Raw genomic sequence first — 23,767 nt, 5'->3', positions numbered from 1 at the left:
TTAGGTATGGTTTCTATTGCTGGGAGCAGACACCATGACCACAGCAATTCTTATAAAAGAGAACATTTAACTGGGGCTGCCTTATACTTTAGTGGTTTAGACCATTATCATCATGGCAGGAAGCCTGGTGAAGTGCAGGCAGACATGGTGCTGGGAAAGGAGCTCAGAGTCCTACATCTTGATCCACAGGCAGTAGAAATAAATACCACACTGAGCCTGGATTGAGCATCCGAGACCTCAGAGCCTACCCAACTCGCTTCCTCCAGCACCACACTCACTTCTATAAAGCCACACCCTCTCCAACAAGGCCACGCTTCCTAATAGTGCCACCTCCTGTGAGCCTTGTGGGGGCCAATTCCTTTCACTGGAGCTGCATATGTCAGCCGTAGGGGTCATCCTGTCTGCCTTTCTGTCACCAAGATTGTAGGCAGGTTGCTGTGCTCACCTTTTTATATAAGTTCTGGGACCAAACTCAGGTTCTGCATGCTTATGTTGCAAGCACTTTACCTGATGAGCCATCTCTATAGTTCCCTTAGAGCTCTTTTGTAAGGCTAGAGAGATGGCTCAGCAGATAAGAGCACTTGCTACTCCTTAGAGGACCTGGGTTTGATTCCCAGCACCCACATGTTGACTCATGTTTATCTGTAACTCCAGTTCCAAGGGATCTGTGCTGTTTTTTGACCTCTGCAAGCACTAGGCATACACATCATACACATCCATACATGTAGGCAAAGCACTAATGCACATAAAGTAAGTTTGCTTTTTTTTTTTAAGATTTATTTATTTATTATATGTAAGTACACTGTAGCTGTCTTCAGACACTCCAGAAGAGGGAGTCAGATCTTGTTACAGATAGTTGTGAGCCACCATGTGGTTGCCGGGATTTGAACTCTGGACCTTCGGAAGAGCAGTCGGGTGCTCTTACCCACTGAGCCATCTCACCAGCCCCCCCCCCTTTTTTTTTTTAAAGAAAAAGCTCTTTTGTTCGGTACATATGCATTTTAGGTTTTACTTTATTAGGCTGGGCTGTTGAGACAGGGTGTCTTTGTAGGACTAGAATTCACAATTTAAAGGAGGCAAGGAGGCACGTCTCCAGCTTATGGCAGTCCTGCTCCTGCTTCTCAGTGCTGGGATTACAGGCAAGTGCAAGCATGCCGGGGAGGTTGGGGGTGGGGGGATGCATTTAGAGTTGTTTCATCCTTTTATAGATTGACTTCTTATCACTGTATAAGGCCTTCCGGCTCTGCTTTCTTTGCTCTGCAGTCTCCTTTTTCCGATTGGATTATAGCCGATCCTTTCTTCACCAGATCAACTCTGTGTTAGCTAGTCCTTTTCCGCGTGTGTGTGTGTGTGTGCATATAAAAATTTTGTTTGTTTGCTTGTTTTGTTTTTGTTCTGTTCCCCTCTCCCCCCCCCCCGCCCCCACCAAGGATGGGTTTCTCCTGTGTAAATCTGTCTGTCCTGGAACTAGCTCTGTTCACCAGGCTGGCCCTAAATTCACAGAGATCTGCTTCCTGAGTGCTGAGATTAAAGGTGTGCACCACTACCACCCAACACTAATTTTATTTGTTTTTATTGTATGCATCTTGAGTGTTTTGCCTATGTGTCTGTCTGTGCATCACTTGCATGCATGTAGTGTCTTAGTGCCACTCCCTATGAGCTACTCCCTGTGAGGCCAGAAGAGGGCATTGGATCCTTTGGAACTGTAGTTATAGACAGTTGTAAGCTGCTATGTGGGTTGTAGCCAGTGCTCTTAACCTCTCTGAGCCACCTCTCCAGCATGCACCCATCCACCCACCCTCACTCTCACCCTCATTTTATTTTTAATCATGTATGCTGTGCACATGAATGCAGGTATCCATGGAGGCCAGAAGAATCAGGTCTGCCTGGAGCTAGAGTGACAGTGGTGAGCCGCCTAACATGGCACCAAGAACAGAACTCTGGTTCTCTGGAAGAGCCGTCCATACTCCAGTCACTAAGCCATCTCTCTAATTCCTCTATACCTGCGTGCGTGCGTGCGTGCGTGCGTGCGTGCGTGCGTGCGTGCGTGTGTGTGTGTGTGTGTGTGTGTGTGTTAAAAAATTAACTCTTTTTCCTCCTGGCCACTTAGTTTTTATCAACAATGACTCTGACACTAATTATTTATTAAATGTCTCATAAGGTCATAAGCTTTGGCTTATTTCCTGACTAGCTCAAAACTTATTTAACCCATTCAAACTATTCTATGTCTACCACTTGGTTAGTTAACTCTCTTCAGTCCTGGCCCACTTCTTCCTTAGTGTCTTCCTCAGCATCTCTGTCGTCATCTTCCCAAGCTCATCCACCTGCTGGCTTACATCGTCCATCTTTTCTGCGGCTGTCTCAGAGCTCTCTCTAGTCTCTTCTTTATTCTGTCCTGAGTTTAGCTACTGTGTCTCTCTTATACTCTCACTACTTCCCAGAATCCTCTCTCTTCCAGTGAGTGTCCCACCTCCTATTCCCTGCCTCAGCTCATTGGCCATCGGCTTTTTTATTGGCAGGTGTTGCTTATAAGAGGTTTTCTCTACATATATCTATTATATAATACATATTATATGTAATACATAATATATATACACATACTCACATACCATATACATTGGGACAACAGTCTTATTATGTAATCCTGGCTGGCTTGTAGTGGGCTGGCTTTGAGTTCTCAAAAATCCACTTGTTTCTGCCTCTCAAGTGCTAGGATTAAAAATGTGTACTACCATACCCAGTTTGTATATTTTTATTTTCAACTTATATCTATTCATTGCATTTTAAATGATTTTTTATAGACAGCGATAAGTCATGTTTTAAAATGCATTCTGCCAATATCTTTTTTTTTAATTAGTGAGCCTGTACCATTTATATTTAGCATTTAATATGAAGTCTCAGCACTCAGGAGGCTGAAGCAGGAGGCTCACTTTTGACTACACAGTGGAGCTCTGCCTGAGACAAGTAAATAACAGTGAAAAGCGCACACAGTCAGCACTCACTTTCATTTCAAGCACAATTAAGAAAGCTCAAAAAAGGACAGAAAGCTGGGCATAGTAGGACACACATTTGATTCCAAACACTCAGGAGGCAAAATCAAGGCTGATCTCTGAGTTTGAGGCCAGTCTGGTCTACAGAGTGACTTCCAGGACAGCCAGAGCTACACAGGGCTCAAAAAAAACCAAAACCAAAAACAAAAAAACACCCCCAAATTTTTTTTAATTTAAAAAAAAATTAAAAACAATTTATTTTTCTTCATCTCCAAGATCTCAAATTAATGTTATAATATAAACATAGTATAACTTAAAAGTTCCATAGTTTTTTAGTTTTCAATACTTTAAAAGTTAAGTCTCTTTAAAATATTTAAAATATAAAAGTCTCTTTCAAAGTCCAAAGTCTCTCTAAAATACCCAATTCTCTCTCAAATTATCGAAAAGTCTGTCTGTCATAAAACTGTGGGTTCCTGTAAAATCAAAAACAAGTCAAATGCTGTACCCCAAGAAGGAAGAACCAGGGCATGGTCAGGATGAACAAAGTAAAGCCAGGTAACAGCATTGCAAGGGAGGTGGTGTCCAGTGTCTGGGATCCACTCACTGTCTTTGGGCTCCTCCAAAGGGTTTGGATCACTCGCTGGGCTCAGCTCTTTGCAGCACATGCTGACTCTATTCCATAGCTGCTGCTGTCCTCTCAAGTCAGCCCATGGCTCTGACGTCTCAATAACCTCTTTGTACCTTCAAACCTCTACTGTCTGGGTGACTTGTACACTACTAAGTTTGACTACAAGCATGAGGTACAACTTTGGCTACTTCTGGAACATAGTGTCTGCCTGCTGACTCTGAGGAAACACTCCCCAGGAGATTTTAATTGTCCCAACAAAATAAAGGTTTTTACTTTCGTGGTTCTGGTCTCTTCCAATTCTTCAGATCTACCTGACTAGAACCACAGATGCTGAAGTCCAGGCATTGCATGCATAGCTCTGACAAGAGTCCTCGCTTCCCTCTGAAACATCACAGTCACACCTCACCGCCTGTGCTGTTCTCAGTGCTCTCTCAGCCGAGCTCCCAAATATCAGCCTACTGACCCTCGAGTAGCCAGTGGCTTTTCCAGCCTCAAATTCAAATGCTGCCTTAGCATTTTGTCTGAGCTCTTGCCTGTTCTTTAGATGATAACACTATTTTCCACTTAAACTTGGGCATCCTGTCTCGTGTTGGTGGGGAAGTCCCTCCTCATTATCATCACACGGGGTAAACACTGCTGACTGCCCTTCTTCTTTGTCCACTGTCCTCCTTAGCTGAAGACAGAAGCTGCTGTGTATGTTGCCTCAGTAGGTAGAGTTACAGACAGGAAGCCCTGGGTTTGGTCTCCAGCACCACATAAGCCATACATGGAAGTACATGTCTGTAATCTCATACTTAAAACGTTGAGGATCTGAAGTTCAAGGTCATTCTTGGCTACATAACAATAGCAAGCACGTTCCAGGCCAGCCTGGGCTACAGGAGACCCTGCCTCAAAAATAAACAAAATCTCCCTGCTCACTGCCCCTCAAACCGGGTCCATACCTAACACAGTCTCTCCCCCAACTTGGCTTTTTGACTTTGTCATCCCTGTGATGTCCCTTTGGCAGGGTCTTAGGTCTTGTTGGATTCTCTTCTTCTAAACCCCTTGTTGTTCTCCCCAGCACATGCCTGCTTTCCCAACCCTGCTGACCATGCATATACAGCTCACTGTGTGTGCCCCCCTCACAGCCAAAGGCCTCAGCCACTGCGCTCTAACATTGGCTCATTTCCTAAGTACAGCCCAGCCCCATCTGGAAGTAGATAGTTCCAGAAATCAGCTGTCCATATCTAATGACCTTGAACCTGGAAGACCCTAAGAAGCCGTTTCTCCTCTGCCCCAGGCACTGTTCCCGATCTAAAACTCAGATCCTGCCCTCTGGGGCTTTGGTGCTGTGGCATTCTGTAGTACTGGTGAATCTGGGCCCGTCTCAAGGCTGTACTCCTGGTTGGAGCACACTTTCCACACTGCTGCTGCTGTTTCCTGCTCTCCCAAACCTAGTGCCAATAGCCACTTACATTATCTAATACACTTTTACTTTGGAATCAGTATAGATTTACTAGTGGTTCGCAAGGATCCCATGACCACTTGTGGCTCCTTTGCTGCTGATACCCTCTGTACCCAGGACTGGTCAGCAGCCAGGAGAGACTTAGAAAACAAACAAAAAGCCCATTTGAGAGGCCTGCTACTCGTTATGTGACCTGCTGCTGCCAACTTTCTGCCACCTTCTGTCCAAGCTTCACGGGGTCTCTCCAAGTTTCCCACCAATTTCCACTGCATTCACCAGCTTCAGGGTGAAGGAGGCTGGGTGAGATGGATTGTGACTAGAACAGGACAGCAAGAATAGATAGGGCAGGTGCTCAGAGGGTCTGTCTGAGCTTCAGGGTGTGGTTGCAGCTCTAACTTTAGGTGGTGGGAATGAGGCTAGAGCTGGCCCTGAGGATGGGGCCATGAGCAAGCCGTCTGGTGGAGACAATGCTGATGTGACTGAGGGCTTGCCCTCAGGAAAGGGTAGTAGATGAGGCTTCAGGAATGATGGGTGTGAGCAGCCATTATTGTCCCCAGGCCAGTGGAGACAGCCTGTTCTTGGCCACAGGGAAGCAGGCCGTACAGACCTTCATCCTTTCCCCCTTCACATTAGCTACAGGTGTGCAAGCCGCCTGCTAGTAAAACTACCACCATCCCTGCGCTATTCTAGAGTAGGCAGTTGTGGGAAATGGGCAGTGGCCCTCATTGTGGAGCATGCTCTGTAGGAAAAGCTGGGTACAGAAGAGCCCACAGCCTGGAGCCATTGTGGAAGGCTGCACTTGGAAGACCAGGGTGTATAAACCCAGCTCTGTTATCCATACACATGCGCAGACAGCATGTTGCCAGCTTCTCTCTGGGCAGCCTCACAGATGTTGGCCTTTCCTTCCAGCTGCTGGAGGCATTGGGGTTTCCTTGAGCTGTTAAGCTGTGAGTCCTGTGTGCCGTCCATCTGATGAGCTTTGCTGTGTGAGCCCCGTGTGCCCTCCTGTCTGATAAGTTTTGCTCAGAGTGTTCAGTCTCCCGTTGGGTTTTACCCTCCATAGTGACTTGGAGGAAGTTTGCTAGTATTTGAGTATAGATAGCTCTGGAAGGTTAGCTGTTAAGTATCTTGGATGTGAATCTCAGCATGAGCCTTCACTGCGTGTGGTGTGTTCCCCGTTCTGTCCCTTGCTGCTAGACCTCCTTATCCTCCTTTGTGCAGCTTGGTTCGTTTGAGACAGGTTCTTATTGCACATAGCCCAAGCTTGCCTCAGACTCACTGATCTTTCTGAGGGATGGGAACACAGGCGTGACTCACCCTGTGTGATTGCTTACTAGAATGTAAGTTTTTCTTTTTCTGAAAAATTTTTTCATTTTATTTTTCTGGTATATTTTTGAAGAACAAAAAATTTTTTTTACTTGTTATTTATTTATTTTTTTGAGACAGAGTTTCTCTCTGTAGCCCTGGCTGTCCTGGAACTCACTCTGTAGACCAGGCTGATCTCAAACTCACAGAGATCCACCCACCTCTGCTTCCCAAGTGCTAAGATTAAAGTTGCACACTACCATACCAGCTAGTTTTCATTACACTTACCCTCTTTCTTCCAAAAGTATATTTTTCTCCATTCATTCATTCACTCACTCATTCATTCATTCATTCCTCTGGAGTATGCTGGGCAGGTGTGATACCACCCACTGATCCTAGATATAAAGTTGAGAGTCAGTTTGTTAAGTTAAAAAGATACTTGGGTTGTTTTATTTGCTTGTTGATTTCCTGTGTGTGTGTGTATGTGTGTGTGTGTGTGTGTGTGTGTGTGTGTGTGTGTGTGTGTAAAGCAGAGTCTTACTAGCCTCAAACTCAGGAGGCTCCCACCTCAGCCTCTGAGTGATGGGATCACAGATGGACTTAGCACACCTGGCACACTTGGAGTTCAGTCTGTGGGCCAGGGCAGTGAGAATGGACGTAGGCCTTTATCACAGTGTGCTTCGCACCCAGCCATTGAAGTGGCACTGTTACTATTGCAAATAGAGCATAGTGGGCTGGGGGTAGGACTCACTTGTAGAGCTCTTGCTTAGCATATACATGGAGCCCTGGTTCAATTGTAGTTCAACCAAAAAAAAAAAAGTATTTTTAAATTTTATTTTCTCTCTATTCATTCATGTACAGAAAGACAGTCTCTATGTTGATCTTGTTTCCTGCAGCCGTGCTCCGTGGCACCTGTGCTGGTGATTGGAACGATCTGTATATTGTTAAGTGGACAAGTGTGACTAGTGAGGTCTTGTTTGCCCCCTTAAGTCCAGGCACACCCCAGGTTTCTCCCACATTCCTCCTCTTCCCTGGCCTGGCCGTCGTGTGTAGTGCCTTTCCTCTGGACCCCACTTCCTTTCTGGAGATTGGTTTTGTTCTTGTGCCGGTGTCTGTGTGGATGTCAGGTGAGCCCGTAGATTAGCTCTGGCATCCCAAGCCTGTGTGTGGGCTTCAGCAGTCCAGCTGAATCCATCAGGCTTTCGGCCGGCTGGCCCTTCACCCACAGGACCATCGTGCCATCCCCAGGCTTGCTTTCCCTCTCTGCCTCTTGTTTGTTGATTACCTGTGGTCCTGGCAGCTTAGGTCTCTTCCTGCAGCTTCACAGTGCTTGCCGTGGGCCCCGATGCTCTCCTCATGACAAGCTCTTTTTTTCCAGACTGTTCTGGCCACATAGAGAGAGTGGTTCTTCTCTTTTACACTTCTGTCAATTTGATTTGTTCATGAAATAGGATTGTCTTGTAAATCCTTGTAAATTCCTCTTTGGGTTGGAATTTTCCTAAATATTGATTGACATTCCTTTATGGCAGTAAGAAAATCTAAATTTTGTTGTTCCTTGTTAGTGTTTCTGGAACTTGTTGGTTTCACCTGTGTGCTCAGATTGATTCCCACATCAAGCTTGTTCACAGCGTGGCATTGGTCTCTTTAAACTTTTTATTGGTTCTTTGTGAGTTTCACATCATATACCCCAAAACCACTCATCTCCCCTCCCCTTGCACGCCCCCCAACAGAAAACAACAACTCATTATGGAAGCTGCAGTGTGTCCCAGTGTGTTCCACAGTGTACCCTTTTGTCCACATTTCTTTGCTTGCAAATGTTCATTGCAATGACTGGTGGATCTGGTTTGAGGCTTGTGGCTTCTACTACACTGTGAATACTGGAACCTCACTTGAATTCCTTCTGTTGCTGTGCCATGTCGTGGAGATCTTAGTTTTGGATCTGTAGGACCGGCCTCATGCACCCCAGCAGTCCATCCATGGGGTAGATGTTGAGGTGGGCCAGTCCAAAGCCCTGGGTCTGGGCCTGAGAGGTATCTGAGCTGGTCAGCCTGCTGGCTCACCTGCTCTCATGCCCTCGGGGCCTGCTCACCAGCAGTGTCCACAGTCAGGGCTCCAGCTCTACTCTGCTTCCCAGGCTAGGTGCAGGGCCCGCTCTCCTGAAGTTACGGCTGGTGAGGAAAACGGCCAGTTTTCCCACCGCCACTCTCATGACCCTGGGGCCAGCTCTCCCCTACCATAGATGGTGAGGGCTGAGGGAGTAGAGGAGGGAGTCTCGACAAGAGGTGGGGCTAGCTCCTCTGTGCTCACACCCTCAGGGGTGGCTCACCTACAACCCTCACTTCTAGGGCCAGCTCTACTGTGGTACCCAGGCAAGGTGTAGGACCTGCTCTTCTAAGTGCTGTAGCCAGTGATAGGCAGGGACACTCTTGCTCCCATGCCCCCAGGGCCAGCTTTCCAACAGAGCGGGATCAGCTCTGTGCAGCCCTCAGTCATCAACATAGTCCAAGTTGGCAGCCCAGACCAGGGACGTTCACCTGGTCTTTGGTGGTAACAGACACTGCTGCTGCATGGTTATGGACCCAGATGTGGCCTCTGGTGGTAGCCCAGGCTAGGCCACGCTATGGTCCCAGGTGTCATCACCAGCTACTCAACCAGGATGTTCATAACTACCCGTGAGTCTCCAGTTGTGCCTCTCTGCATTGTGCCCACATCCTTCTGTTTCTCTTCCATTCTTCCACCACTCACTTGCTCCTCTTAGTGGTGCCTGGGGTCTCTGAGTGTCTGGGGTCATCTCAGGAGTGGTTTCAGGAATACTCTGGGCCACACATGCATTATGGCGCCAGGCAGGGGTCATCTTAGGCATGGTCTGCCTCCCTGCCCACCTGTTTGGCACCAGACTGGTGGTAGTCTCAGGCTGGTTCCCTGTCCGACCCAATGGCACTGGTCTGGCGGTCCTCTGGTTTGCAATTTGCTCAGCCTGCCTGAGTGACCCTCAAAGGTCATCTGTCTTGGGCTCACTCCTACCTGGAGCCATGGTCCTAGGTGGGGTTCTTCTAGTCTTGGTCATCTCAGGTTCCCCTTTTTCAGGGAATATTAGACTACTAATCACTCAGATGTCATAGTTCAGAACCCACAGCATAGATGTAATCTCTCTCCTCTCTGCCACCTACTGATGCACATGTGACACAGCAGCCACACCTGCAAGGCCTCTAGGGTCAGGTGGTCTTTTTGTTTGTTGGTTGGCTTTTTAAATGTAAATGATTGAACCTAAGACTTTACCGACTACAGCTGTGGCTTATGCTCTCCCACTGAGTTGTGGCCTCCTCCTGTCCCTGTGTCCTCCCGCATCTGGCCTTCCTCCTGTGCTGTCATTGCTTCTGTCCTCATGTTACTAGTTAGGAGGAGCAGCAGAGCAGCACCGTTGGAGTGTCCTGGCTTTAATCCCTGCTATACCTTGCTTCTTGCCTTCACGTTTCTTTGGTTCATTTTCTGCTTATGTAGAGTGAGAGCCTAAACTCCAGGTCCTTATTTAGATTGCTGGCCAGGCCTTTGCAGCCTGCGAGTGAGGTGGTCCCTGTCTCTGCTACCTAGAAATTTTTTCTCATCATGCTTTCTCATCATAGCTTGTGCATGGTCTAAGGAAGGTCTTCACTTTTCCCAGCATTTTGGGAGTTTTTCAAGGGTATTAGACCAGCTTAACACTTTCAGGGAAGAGCGCACATGTGTAAAAAAGAAAATGTGGAGGGAAACAAATAAACATTATTTTTCACTCAATGTATCAAAAAATTAACACGTTATCAATGGAGAATAGAATTCCATATTTTACATTCTTCTACTGCCAAGTGGAAAGTCAATCATGTCTGACCTCTGAGGTGGATCTCTGCTTACATCCATCCTATTTTAGGTGCTTGTGGGTCATAGTAGGGTCCAGGCTGCCTCTGAACCAAGCTCTGCCGACCGGTCTGTTATAGCTTTGATAAAACATGTCTGTGGAGCACTTGGAACTACTCGAATGTGACTGTTCACAGTGTCCACACCTTCACTGGCTCACATGGCCACATGCTCACATACATGCTGGTCGTGAGTCCCTGGCCATTCCAGCTTTCAGTCCCTCTGCCTGTCAGGCTGCCCTTAGTTTTCAGCGCCAGGTTGCCGGCTGGGCCCAGTGCACAGGAGCTCACATCCTTGTGGGAATGAATAAGTGAGTCTATGAGGGAGGAGCCTTGCCTGCACCTGCTTGTGGAGCAGGTGGGGTGCCCACACCACAGGAGCAAATTATTCTAGGGCGCTTACTCTGTCCGCTTCCCTCAATGCAGCTGGACTCCTCTGCCAGGCTTTGTCCTACTTGTCAGAAGCAGGGTAGGGACACCAGGGACACCCCTCCCTCCCGTGATACATTCCAACAGGGAAGTTATGAGGCCTGTGAGGAAGTGCCTCTGACACTGTGAGACCTATCTCCTGCTGGCCTACCGTTCTGTAGCCATGACTTGGCATGGGCTGCTCTGGCACCATGGATGATTTTGAGATTTTAACTCTTGGCAAAACCTGTGAGTTCAGTGGGGATGTCTCAGCTTGACCTGGGGCTTCTTGCTTCCTGGTCCAATGGAAGGGATAGTTTAGGTGCCAAGTTGTGTCCATCTGAGCTATGGGGAGAGGGAAGCCCTCTTTTTTTTTTTTTTTTTTTTTTTGGTTTTTCAAGACAGGGTTTCTCTGTATAGCCCTGGCTGTCCTGCTGGAACTCACTCTGTAGACCAGGGTGGCCTCGAACTCAGAAATCCGCCTGCCTCTGCCTCCCGAGTGCTGGGATTAAAGGCGTGCACCACCATGCCTGGCTGGGAAGCCCTCTTTTGCAGAGGCTTTGGATTTGTAGCAGCAGGGCTACAGAGTGGAGCTGAGGAGCACTGAGCTCCAGTCAACATCCCTGAGTCTCCCCCTGCCTGGGCCTTGCCTCTTATACCCTGGGCAGAGGCCTCTGGAGTCCCTGATATGGTCTGGTGGACAGAACTGAGTCTAAGCCTTGGCCTGGGACACCTGCTGCCTGGCATAGCCCTCCCCCTACCCTCTACACTGGTATAATTAGCCCCACGACAGGTGCCATGGATCGAGTGCCTGGCCCAGCCCTCACCCAGTGATGCCCGGCCTCAGCCGACCTGCCTTCCCTGCTAGCCTGGGCTCCTAGCCCAAACCCTATCCCATAAGGTCCCCTGAGGCCTCAAGCCCCACCCACCTTCCTCTGCTCCAAACACACCCACTGGAGAAGAGACAAGCAGACAGAACAGACAGGCAGAGCCCCAGCAGTAGCCTGGCCTCAGACTCTGGGAATCCCCAGGCAGGCGCTGGCCCTGGCCCTGCCCTCAGTGCATGTCCAGGTGGAACAACTCTAGCCTGGTGGCCTCATCATTCCTGCAAGCTGCTTTTAGCTCTGAGCCCTGGTGGGCAGCTTACAGGGTCAGTGGGCTCTCACTGGGCTGTATTTGGCCCTCCTCTCTGTGTGTAGCCATAGTACCCACTTGGTCCTATCAACTGTTATTCTTTCCCTAGTGCAAGAAGAAGCACACGCTGCTGTGTCCTGACTTTGCCCGCAGGGGTATTTGTCCCCGTGGCTCCCAGTGCCAGCTGCTCCATCGTAACCAGAAGCGACATGGCCGGCGGACAGCTGTACCTCCTATCCCCGGGCCCAGTGATGGAGCCCCCAGAAGCAAGGCCTCAGCTGGCCACGTACTCAGGTGACAGATCACTGGGTGCTACATATGCAAGTTTGTGTGAGCTGTAGGTGGCCCATTCCTGCTCTAAGGACAATTAGGACCCTCTGGGGTCAAGTCTTATTCCAGCACTGTGGACTCCAAAAGGGAATCTCAGTTGGAGGCAAGAGCTCCTAACGTGCCCATATTCTGGGTCCCTGAATGTGGACAGAGTCACAGACACCCCATGCCTGGAGGCCTTCAGAGAGCCACTCTACAAGAGGGGAGTGAGCCCCTGGAGGATGGGACTGTCAGAGTTGTGCCCTTATCCTGTGGATTATAGCGACTCCCTACAGATGAACCCTAGGCTCTAGGAGGTGAGGAATGGAGCTGGAATTTCCCAGGCTTCAGCCCCATCCGCCTCAGGTGAAAGTCTCTGGAACCAGCATGTCCTTGGACTGTAGGCCAGCCTTAGATCTGTACAGACATGCCCAGTGGCCTCTAGGCTTGGTGTGAGGGTGAGGGGCTAAGAGCCCTGTTATAGGATAGGTGCCATGCACATGATTGGCAAGCACCCTCTCGCTCCAGCATCGCCCACCCTCACTTTTGTCCCCTCTCCTGCAGGAAGCCTACTACTACTCAGCGCTCTGTCAGACAGATGTCCAGTGGTCTGGCTTCCGGAGCTGAGGCCCCAGCCTCCCCACCTCCCTCCCCAAGGGTATTAGCCTCCACCTCTACTCTGTCTTCAAAGGCCACCGCTGCCTCCTCTCCTTCCTCCTCTCCCTCTACTAGCTCCCCCGCCCCTTCCTTGGAGCAGGAAGAAGCTGTCTCTGGGACAGGCTCAGGAACAGGCTCCAGCGGCCTCTGCAAGCTGCCATCCTTCATCTCCCTGCACTCCTCCCCAAGCCCAGGAGGCCAGAGTGGGCCCCAGTCCCCCAGGAGCCCTCGCACCAAGGACTCAGGTGAGCAGTCTGGCCCCTCCTGGGTCTTTTTAACCGTACACTCAGAATGACATCTCTGGGTGGGGCCTGGGAGTTAGTGTACCGGGTGCCCAGGGCAGGCCAGTGAGGAGCAAGCACAGCAGTGGCTGCCTTGAAGACCACCCCAGCGAGGGCTGATTTAATTAGAAAGCACCCATTTCTGTTAATTTGTTCTGGAAGATCACCGCACACTCCTGGTGAGAACAGATGTTCCCTCTCCCCAATGAGCGTTTGGGGCTTGGTAAATGGCTCCACTCAGCCTTGTTTAGGAGAGAAAAGAGGATTTTATGGCTGCAAACGACCCTTTCTGTAAACATTTTACAGCTCTCTGCGCGTTTGAGTGACGATAAACCCCACGCAGCTCGGCGGGCTGCAAATTTGCGACCATACGGCTATCATTTTATTGTCATATTTCACGGCCGTAACGTTAATGGAAGATGCTTGCTGCAGGCTTCTCTAACAGCCCCACTGAGCACACTGAAGTACTTGCTGGAGGGGCTGCCTCCTGGTTACATCGTCCTTCTTGGGTGCAGAGTAGATGATACCAGGCTCTTGCCCAGCTGGAACTTAGATGGGACAGCAGTCCCTTCCATGTAGGTGGCACTGTCTGGGGAGCAGTTGGGGACCCTGAGGCGGCATGTATTTTTAAAGACCAGGAACCCAGAAGTTAATCCCAGGAGGAAAGGAGTCCCAGGGTGTGAGTACCCTGTATGTAGGTTGGGCAGACTAGAAAAGGGCTCCAGAAAACTCATGAGGCTTGTTCAGTCAGGAAGGGAGCTGGAGGGGCAAGCTCAGCTTAGCCTGGGCAGTCTCTGGCAGGAAGCCTGGATGGGCCTGTTGAAGCAGCCCAGAGGACAAATGGGGGCTAACCTGGCCGAGGCTGTTGAATCTTCAGGCCCGGGCCCAGCTGCCGGGCCTCACTTCTGTCTTTGGCTGGCTGGACAGCCCTGAAGAAAGGAACCCACCATGAGAGAGATGTTACAGGGGCATGTGGGTCATGCCACAGAGCCACATGGAAATAGCTGTGACCATCAGGACACTGGCACCTGGGAGAGTGACACAGAACATTTATGAAGAGAAAGCTCCCACCAGGGAGGGGCCCTCAGGACATTCCACTCCAGGGACCCTTGGCTTCCCGCCCTTCCTGCCTTCAGACCCTGTCAGCTTCTACTGGTCGTACTCATCCCACCCCTCTGGGGGCCACCTGCTCCCCAACACCTCAGTTTCCCATGTGGAGGGCACAGCTGCCTTGTCTGTGTCTGGCAGCCCTGCTCCCAGGTGCGAGTGTGGCATGTGCCTGCGTGTCTGCACGCACCCAGTATTTATAGCTCAGCCTGCAGTGTTGTGGCTCCCACTCGTGGGCCCGCCCAGCCCACTGTACAAGGGCCACCTGGCCCTCCTTCACTGCCACGCAGCCCAGGAAGACGGTGAAAGCAGAATCCTGGTCCCTTTCCCCTCTCTCTGCTCCTTGGGGCCTGGTTCGTGGCAGGGACTGGAGAGGTAGATGAGCCCTGGAGGCTGGCCCTTGCAGACCTGTGCTGACAGGCCTGGGCTGCTAGTTTTCCCTGGCCTGAGCCTCAGCCAGAACCTTGGGAGTGGGGAAGTTCCTGTGGGGCTGCAGTGGCTTGATGCTTGACCTTTGCTCTCTGTATAGGGAAGCCGCTACACATCAAACCACGCCTGTGAGGCTCCCTGGGGACCAGCCCGCACCTACCTCAGACCCTCACCCCTGGAGAGGATGGAGGCTCTACCCACAACTGCTCCTGAGGAGAAGCAGCCTGCCACTGAGCCCAGCTGGGACTCTAAGCAGGGAGACATAGCTCCTCCCACTTGGCTCCTAGCCTCTGGAGGCCTTTTTGTGCCCAGGCCTTGTTCTCTCTCAAGCCAAGGCCCTGTCCATTCCCTGCTCCTCTCTCTCCCCTCCTCCCCCTCCTCCCCTCCAAGGCACCCAGCCTCACTCTAGGACTTGTCCCTGGCTCCCCATCCATCAGGGTGCCATGTGAGGTTCATCCCAGCCTGTCTCCTGTGGTGGCATTGGCAGTAGCTGTAGGACTGGTGCCCCCAACCCTCCCTACCCAGGACTCCTGCCCAGGGAAGAGGCTAATGGCCAGGCCTCTCTGGTGGGTATTTTATGTTCAGCAATAAAGGTTTTATCCTGTGTCTAGTTGGCCTGTCTTGACTACCACACAACCTCAGGGCTGTGGACATATAAAGGAGGCAAGGGTACGGCCTGCTCTTGCCGGCTCCGGTGTGGCTTAGAGGTTCAGAAGCAGCCTCTCCCTTTGGCCAGGCCGATGTAAATGTGGGTTGCTGAGTTACAGGTTATAGTCTGAAGTGCCATGGGACAGGCTGGGACTGAGGCGCAGGAAGAGAAGGCCTGGCTGTCCTGTGGAGGGGCATGGCTTGGATAGACCTCCTCTCTCAGGTGTCTCCAGAAGACCGGGCTGAGATCTTGCTTCCTCCCACAGAGATGCTGGATAGGGAAGACGGGAGACACAGGATCATTCAAGTGTTCCTTCCAACGATGAGACATGGATCGTTGGATCATGGATCATCAATGAATTTGTTTATAGGTCCCCAGTGATGCAGGCCAGCAATGTCCTGCTGTCTGTACTGATATCTTTGTATAGGTCAGCTCTTGCCCCATGCTATTACTGTAGTGTGTGACATCACTACCATGTAGCCCAGGTCCATATGTCTTGCTGTGACTCAGTACCCCAAGCCCCTCAGCCTTCCTGCACCAAATCTGTCTGTCCTTCAGGATCCTGGTGCCCAACCCCCACACAGGTGGCAGTCACCTCTGCCCTTAAGGCTATAGGAGCTGTAGGTATGCTGTTTAACTCTACCACAGCCCCTGCCCAGGAACTGAGTGTCCTCACACAGGCTTCAAAGAACAACAACAAAAATAAAACCAACCTGAGGCTGATTCATAAAAAATGTCCAACATAGGCAGGTCTAGCCATGTAACCAGATACCCCTCACCATCGCTACATCACTTTATTAAGGCCCCGCTGTCGGAAGTCTAGCAAAAAGGTGGGCGCTGAACCTAGACCAGTCTAGAAGAGAAGCATGAGACCCCTCAGTGAATGGATCGGAGTCCTAGGATACTGGACCCCTGGAGCTTGATGGACAGGGTTTCCTATTGGCAGCTCCAAGCCAGCCAGGTTCCTTGCCTGGCATGGAGACTGGGCTCCTAGATACTTTATTGGGGGGGTTGCCCTGTGCTACCAACCTGGGCATTGAGTGGATGGACTAATATTTAACTGACCCTCAGATTGCCCTTCCTCATTGGATAGCCAGGGTTATCCCATGAGCACCAGCAGAGGGGGTGGGGGTGGAAGAGGCACATGCTGTTGGACCAGTGTCCTGGAGGGGGTGTGTAGCTCAGAGGTAGAATGTGGGGAGCTAAGTCCACCAAAATGAAGTACCATCTATACCACAGCCATTCAGTGCCATTGGGCCTACAGGGTCATCCCTGCATCTTCCTTTTCATGCTCTGGGGAGGATCAATGTTTCTGGTCTCCCTCTTCTTCCTGGGTAGGAGATATAGAAATAAGCAGAGCTGCAGGGTACCACTCACCTGTTCCCTGCTCCCACCTCTTACCCTATGGCTGATGGTCCACAGGCTGGCAGCGGGACACGGCTGGCTTCTCAGGCTAGGGTCCTTGAGCACTCTAGTTTCATAGATAGGTTCCAAGCGAGCACACCCTCACCCTTTGTGCTCACTTCCCTAATGAGCATCACTGTAGGTAGGAGTCCTGAGTAGCCCAGTGGGTACCTATTCTCACCTAGTACTGACATAGCCAGAGACAGCCATGGTAGGTGCTGCTCTTCTGGCTGTAACTCGCCTTTGTGCCCAGCACTTAGCCCACAGACCATGCTGCCTTGTCTAGAGGGGCTCCACCTCACCAGATCAACGTGCATCTAATCCCCAACACGCTCCAAGTCCCAAGGAACTACGTGCCACACTAGTATATATGAGCAGCCACCAGTGGCAGGGCCTGCTGGACGGAGCCAATGCAGCAGGAATTCCTGTGCTCCAAAGCTGGGTCCCTGAGGCTAGCAGAACTGTCTACCCCCCAGTTGAGGAGCCTCCCAGCTATTGGTCAGAGCGCCCTAGGGTAAGAGAATATGCCCAGAGGTGTATTTGTAGAATTCTGCTTCTGTGTGCCTAGAAGAAGCCATGGAAACCAGGGATGGTGAATATGGTATGTGTGGAGGTGGCGGGGGGGGGGGGTGGGGTGGGGGGGAGGTAGGACATGTCACTGGCTGCTACCTTGGGGCTGGCAGTGGGCCTCATGGTTGGACCTACTGCTCCCCAATTGGCCCCCCTTTATGGAGTGTGCACCCACTAATGGTGCCTGGATTATAGCCAGGAATGGGGATAAGGATGGGACAGAGCAATGGCCAAACCAAGGACTCTCATCAGAAGCCCAGGATGCTGCCTTCCATCTTTTGCTTGAGACGGAATCTTTTCTTGGTCTCTAACTTCACCATGTCGTTCAGGCCACTTGGCCTGCAAGTTACAGGGATCTCCTCTCTCCACTGTCCATCTGCCCCTCGCCGGGATTACAAGCATATCATCACACATATGCCGGTTCCAGCATTCAAACTCAGGTCTTCATGCTTACAAGACAAGCACTTAGCTGCCTGTGCCATCTCCACAGTCCAGTCTATCTTTTTAAATAAAATGACCCCAAGTAGGCCTCCTCATCTTAGCTGCCGTAGAACTCTGCAGCCTCCACCTGGAAAACACAGAGAATATTTTTGTTGTTTTGAGACCAAGGCCTTGTTTATCCCAGTCTGCTCTTGAACTCACTATGTAGCTGAGGGTGACCTTGAACTTCTGATCCTCTTACCTCCACATCCTGAGAGCTGGGATTTGAGGCCTCTGCCAGCATGCCCAGCTTTGAGATGCTGGAGATCAAACCCGGGGGACTTTGTGTATGACAGACAAGCAACTGAGCCATATCTCTAACCTGAGCCAGAAGTTTAGAACTTTCCGACCTGGCATGGTGGTACATAACTGTAACCCCCGCATTCAGCAAAGAAGGAAGATCACCTTCAGTTTAAAGCTCTATTGTGCTGCTTAGTGAGGCCCTTTCTAACAAGGGGCACCGTGTGTAATCTGACACCCACTGCCTCCCCCAGTGGCCATGTCCCCATGAATGAAATACAACATGACAGCTCACACTCAGTTCACACAGCACAGTTCTTTCTGATGGCTGATATTCTACTGCCATGGAAGCTAGATCAGCTTTGCCTGTGACTCGTGCCCTGTACAATGACCACACCCAGCTGGTGCCATCCAGTAGTTTTGTTGGAGCTACTGAGCTGAGTATCTGATGCACTGAGCCCAAAGCAGCAGCATTGGGTAGTCTCGGGAGGTAGGTGGTACTGGTTGTTGGGGGTGTGTGGCATAATGGGCACCCCAATGTCTCCATCACTTCTCACAGCCCAGTTCTCCGTTCCCCAGAGCCCTTGAGGAATCCCTGAGCCACACATGGCCTCTCAGGCTCCTCAACATCCCCTTGATCCAGCTGCTCTGCCACTCTGCCAAGCAGTCCCTACCAGTCCAGGCTCCTGCCCCCAACCCTGCTTTCAGGGATCACCCTTCCCTCCCCTCACTCACTTCTGAGGCTCCCCTGTCTCTTCTGCTCCCCCCACTCTTCACTCAGCCAACCCAGCAGCTACCAGCCGACAGCAAGTCGGCAACTGTCCTGGAGTCAAAAAATACCCTGTCCTAGATGAACCACAGCTCACTGCAGCCTGGGAAATGTCAACAGAAGCCCCTGTTGGGCCCTGCCTATGTTCCTGACCTGATACCCTGAAACAGTTGAGGGAACATGTTCTTTCTGAGGTGCTAAGCTTGTGATGGCATACACTAGAAGGGAATAAAAATATCTTTTCTTTTTCTCCCTTTTCTTTTTCTTTTCTCTTCTTTCCTTTTCTTTTTCTTTTCTTTTCTTTCCTTTCCTTTTCTTTTCTTTTCTTTTCTTTTCTTTTCTTTTCTTTTCTTTTCTTTTCTTTTCATCTTCAAGATGGGTTTCTCTGTGTAGCCCTGGCTGTCCTGGAGCTCGATCTGTAGATCAGGCTGGCCTTGAACTCAGAGATCTGCATGCCCCTGCTTCCCAAGTACTGGGATTAAAGGTATATGCCACCACACCCACACCAGGAGTGGAGCCCAGAGAAGGCAGACTGCCCAATCTCATCATCTCACTCTGTACCCTTTTTAGTAAGCCCAAGGCCGCATGGGATGCTGTGCCCAGACATGTAGCTCATCCTTAAGTCCCAGAGCTTCTGGGGCTCAGGCTGAGTGTCCTGGTCTAATGCCTTTGCCAGGCTACAGGAGACAGAGAACTGAAACACCGGCTTTCTTGGTGAGACTTCATGCTCTAACTCAAAGGCTCCCCTTTGGCCACAAGCAGATCTGATATAGGTTTCCTTGGACAAAGCCAGTTGCTTTTCACGGCCTCGTTTCCTCATCCATAGAATGGGCATGATTACACTGATGGCTGTAGCTACCACCTCAGCACTGTAGAGTCCCAAAGATAGACATTCCACCAATGGCTCCCCGAAGCCTCCTTTGGAACAGGCTGAGGGGAGACTTTTGTAGGGGTTTCCTCATGCTTTTTTGTTTGTTTGTTTCTGAAGACCAAGCCCTGCACAGATGAATATGAAGGTGAGGAGTGTCTGGACACTGAGGGAAAGAGCTGGGAGCTATTTGCTCCTAGCTGCCAGGCATCCCCTGTAAAATAGCAGGCACCTGTAGAGGGAGTAGGCAAAGCCCTTGGCACCATGACATCCTGGGATAGGTATCCTGTGAATATCCTTTCAAACTTTTTCCACCCTGTGCACAAATGGTTTATATTTAAGAATCGATTGATTGATTGATTGATTGACTGATTGATTGATTGATTTTTAGTTTTTCGAGACAAGGTTTCTCTGTGAGACTTGGCTGTCCTGGGACTTGCTCTGTAGACCAGGCTGGCCTTGAACTCCCAGAAATCTTCCTGTCTCTACCTTGGGAGAGCTGGGGCTAAAGGCCTGCACCACCGTTGCCGTCTATTATTTTTAATAATAATAATATAAAGATTAAGATTATAGATAACAGAGAGGAGAAAACCCCACTCTGGGGCACATCCAACTGTTGTTCGTGAATGCACGCCCTTTCTATCTTCGGTTGGGATCTGGAATTCTGGAGGAGGGAGGGGAGGGAAGGGTGTCACAGAATTCACATCTTGTCACCCACCCTCCCTGTTGTCCTTGTGGCTTTCTTTTGCTCAGAAGCGGCCTCCTAGTAGGTGTGTAGAGACATTCAGCAAGTGTGACGGTGGCAATCTGCTTGCCACTTGTCACTCCAACTTACCCCCACCCAGCAAGGCTCCTCCAAACCGCCCTGGTGGGCAGCTGTGTCTGAGATTCCTTGTGGGCCTTTCCTCAGGCGTCCAGACCCATCAGCCCCATGCATTCAAATGTGTTCTCTATGCAGGGAGTACCCAAGACCTACTCCTCTAGTCCCGTGGTGGCCACAGGCGTCTGTCCCACTCCACCTACCACAACGCTCAGAGGCCTGCCGTTCCACCGTGCATCCCGCCGCCCGAGGTGCCAGCAACTTTGTTGACTGAATTCCTGAACCCGTCCCAACTACAGGATAAAAATAGCTGGCGCTCCCGGGCAGCTCGGGAGTCACCGGTGTCAGGATAGTTAGAGGTCCCCATTCTGGAGACTCCAGACCACTTGGGCCTGGTGCGGGACACAGCCAGCTAGACCACCTAATGGATCCGAGACACCGAGGGAGTCCCCTGGACGAGGGCCTCCTCAGCTCCCCTGCACTCTCTGGCTTTGCGATCCTGGAACCTCAGGATCTGCCACTTGGTCTCGAGCCCTCTGCTGTGCAGTCCCATGCGGCGGCCACCAGGGGGCCCTGCCCACTCCTCTTGCCGGCGGCCCTTCCCCACCCCTTCCCACAGCTGTTTCCCGCAGGAGATTGACAGCTGGGCTCCAGGTTGCCATGGGGATAGGCAAATGAGGGCGGCAGGTCTGGGGCTCCGATTGGCCCGGGGGCGTCGGCCCCCACCTGGGGAGGCGGGCCCAGAAGCGCGTCTCTATAAAGGCTTGTGCGGCTCTGCGCCGGGCCGAGGGAGGCGGGGCCGGCTGGCAGCGCGGGTGGGGCGCGGGGCGGGGCCGGGCGGGAGAGCCCGGAGCGCGGCAGAGCCCCGGGCGCGGCCTCTGTACCCTCCAGGCCAGGACCGCGGAGAAACAGGAGGAGGAGGAGGGCAGGATCGGGGGCCCTGCGCCCGCCCGTAGCGGGCCGGGGGGCCGCCCGAGAGGCCTGGCCGGCGGCGTCCCCTGAGCGCAGCCCAGAGTTGACAGCAGGAAACTTTTGCTGCTGCGCCCTTCGGCGGCGCGACCAGAGCCTGCGCCCACCGCGGCCCGGGGGGAGCTAGGGGGAGAGAGGCCCGCGGCTCCCCCCACGCTCCCCCGCCGCCCGTCGGGGCGCGGCCGGGCGCGGCGGCGGCGGCGGGGCTGGGGCCCCGGGCGATGGCCGCGGAGCTGGCGATGGGCGCAGAGCTGCCCAGCAGCCCACTGGCCATCGAGTACGTCAACGACTTCGACCTGATGAAGTTCGAGGTGAAGAAGGAGCCGCCCGAGGCCGAGCGCTTCTGCCACCGCCTGCCGCCCGGCTCGCTGTCCTCGACGCCCCTCAGCACGCCCTGCTCCTCGGTGCCCTCTTCGCCCAGCTTCTGCGCACCCAGCCCGGGCACCGGCGGCGGCGCGGGCGGCGGGGGCAGCGCGGCTCAGGCCGGGGGCGCCCCGGGGCCGCCGAGTGGAGGCCCCGGCACTGTCGGGGGCGCCTCAGGAAAAGCGGTGCTGGAGGATCTGTACTGGATGAGCGGGTACCAGCACCACCTGAACCCCGAGGCGCTCAATCTGACGCCGGAGGACGCGGTGGAGGCGCTCATCGGCAGCGGCCACCACGGCGCGCACCACGGCGCGCATCACCCGGCGGCTGCTGCGGCCTATGAGGCCTTCCGGGGCCAGAGCTTCGCGGGCGGCGGCGGCGCGGACGACATGGGTGCCGGCCACCACCACGGCGCACACCACACTGCCCACCATCATCACTCTGCCCACCATCACCATCATCACCACCACCACCACGGAGGCTCTGGCCACCACGGCGGAGGCGCGGGTCACGGCGGAGGCGGCGCGGGCCACCACGTGCGCTTGGAGGAGCGCTTTTCCGACGACCAGCTGGTGTCCATGTCTGTGCGGGAGCTGAACCGGCAGCTCCGCGGTTTCAGCAAGGAGGAGGTCATCCGACTGAAACAGAAGCGGCGCACGCTCAAGAACCGCGGCTACGCGCAGTCGTGCCGCTTCAAGCGGGTGCAGCAGCGGCACATTCTGGAGAGCGAGAAGTGCCAGCTCCAGAGCCAGGTGGAGCAGCTGAAGCTGGAGGTGGGGCGTCTGGCCAAGGAGCGGGACCTGTACAAGGAGAAATACGAGAAGTTGGCGGGCCGGGGCGGCCCCGGGGGCGCGGGCGGGGCCGGCTTCCCTCGGGAGCCCTCGCCAGCGCAGGCTGGCCCCGGGGCGGCCAAAGGCGCACCCGACTTCTTTCTGTGAGTGCCGGACCCTGGGCCTCGCCACCGCCGGGGACAAGTTTGCGCAGGCCGCCCCGGTCTCGGTTCGGACTCTGAGGCCCGGGACGCGCGCTCCGGCGGTGCAGCCGCAGCTGCTGGGGTCCTCCCGTCCGCCCTGCGCGCCCCGCCGCCAAGCCCCAGCTCCAGGTACCTACCGCGGTGCGCCTCTCTCGTCGGGCCCCGGTCCGAGCGTCTTCGGGGTCGCCGGCTAGACTTTGCCAGGGTCCCTCGGCGCCCCGGGAACGGTGATTACTTAGGGAAGCCCGAGACAGGTCTAACTTCCTCGGCAGCGTCCACTTGTACAGACGTGGAGCGCAGTTCTGCGTCCCAACCTCCGCCCAGCCGCAGCGGGGCCGCGCCGCCACTAGCTCCCGGTGGCCTCCGCCGGCCCCGCGCTCCTCCGTCGTCTTTCTTTCTGCCTCCGTTTCCTTGCCCTGTTTTTACTCCTCCTCCTCCTTTTTAAAGCAGTCATATTTTCGCAACATTAATATTTATTTTGCTTGGTAATTAGAAAACCGGGAGGAACCCCCTGGTCCCCGTGCGCCCTCGGAGGTCGGCGAGTGCCCGCATGTGCCCTCCTCGCTCATTCGCTCTGAGGGGTCCGGCCCTGCCTGCCTTCCAGCCCGCTTGTCCCCACCCTGTTCGCTGCTTCCTGTAGAGGAAGCCGAGGAACTTACCTGCGTGTTGGTCCCACTGTCCTGCTATACTCGACTGGGGGAGGGGGGGTGGGGGGTGGCGGTGCTCAGCCGGGTTGGGGCTGGCCCGGACTCCCGCGCTGCTATTTCTCTATGCACCAGATCGTATTTATGACTCCTGGGGAAATATATCTTATTTTAACCTTCCAGAGAAGCGAAAGAATTTAAAAAGTAATGCACAGTTCTAGAAGAAAAAATTTTTTAAAGAGGAGGCTTAGGCCTGAACCTCCTGGCATGGGCGGGTGGAAAGGTGTTTTTATTTAATTCAAATTGTGTTTCGTTTGTGGACTCTTGTTTAAAGCTTGGTCGCTTTCTTGGACTAGCCGGAAGAGAGGCCCGGTGGAGGGTGTTATAAGCTGGGCGCATCTGCGCCGGCTGAGATCTGGTTTTCTGAGGCTTGGCC

At 52.7% G+C, this 23,767-nt stretch overlaps 2 protein-coding genes and 1 non-coding gene across 3 annotated transcripts in view; 2 read left to right on the top strand and 1 right to left on the bottom strand.

Moving 5' to 3' along the window:
• Zc3h3 (zinc finger CCCH-type containing 3) overlaps positions 1–15,188 on the top strand; it is an 86,432-nt gene extending 71,244 nt beyond the window's left edge. The window contains exons 10-12 of the mRNA XM_021184025.2: positions 11,909–12,093; positions 12,673–13,010; positions 14,683–15,188. Coding sequence (XP_021039684.1) covers positions 11,909–12,093; positions 12,673–13,010; positions 14,683–14,714 — 555 coding nt within the window. The 3' untranslated portion in view covers positions 14,715–15,188. The remainder of the gene's footprint in view (positions 1–11,908; positions 12,094–12,672; positions 13,011–14,682) is intronic.
• LOC115029471 lies at positions 9,457–9,587 on the bottom strand. Its single transcript, XR_003835046.1, has one exon. It is a non-coding gene; the product is annotated as a small nucleolar RNA SNORA17 (small nucleolar RNA).
• A 6,111-nt stretch (positions 15,189–21,299) lies between the features above and the next one.
• Positions 21,300–23,366, top strand: Mafa (MAF bZIP transcription factor A). Its single transcript, XM_021184196.2, has one exon. The coding sequence runs from the start codon at positions 21,573–21,575 to the stop codon at positions 22,650–22,652; it is 1,080 nt and encodes a 359-aa protein (XP_021039855.1). The 5' UTR covers positions 21,300–21,572; the 3' UTR covers positions 22,653–23,366.
• Positions 23,367–23,767: the final 401 nt, after the last annotated feature.

The sequence above is a fragment of the Mus caroli genome, chromosome 15 (genome assembly GCF_900094665.2).
Source record: "Mus caroli chromosome 15, CAROLI_EIJ_v1.1, whole genome shotgun sequence".
NCBI classification, from domain to species: Eukaryota; Metazoa; Chordata; class Mammalia; order Rodentia; family Muridae; genus Mus; species Mus caroli.
This window is presented reverse-complemented; position numbering and strand designations above follow the sequence as displayed.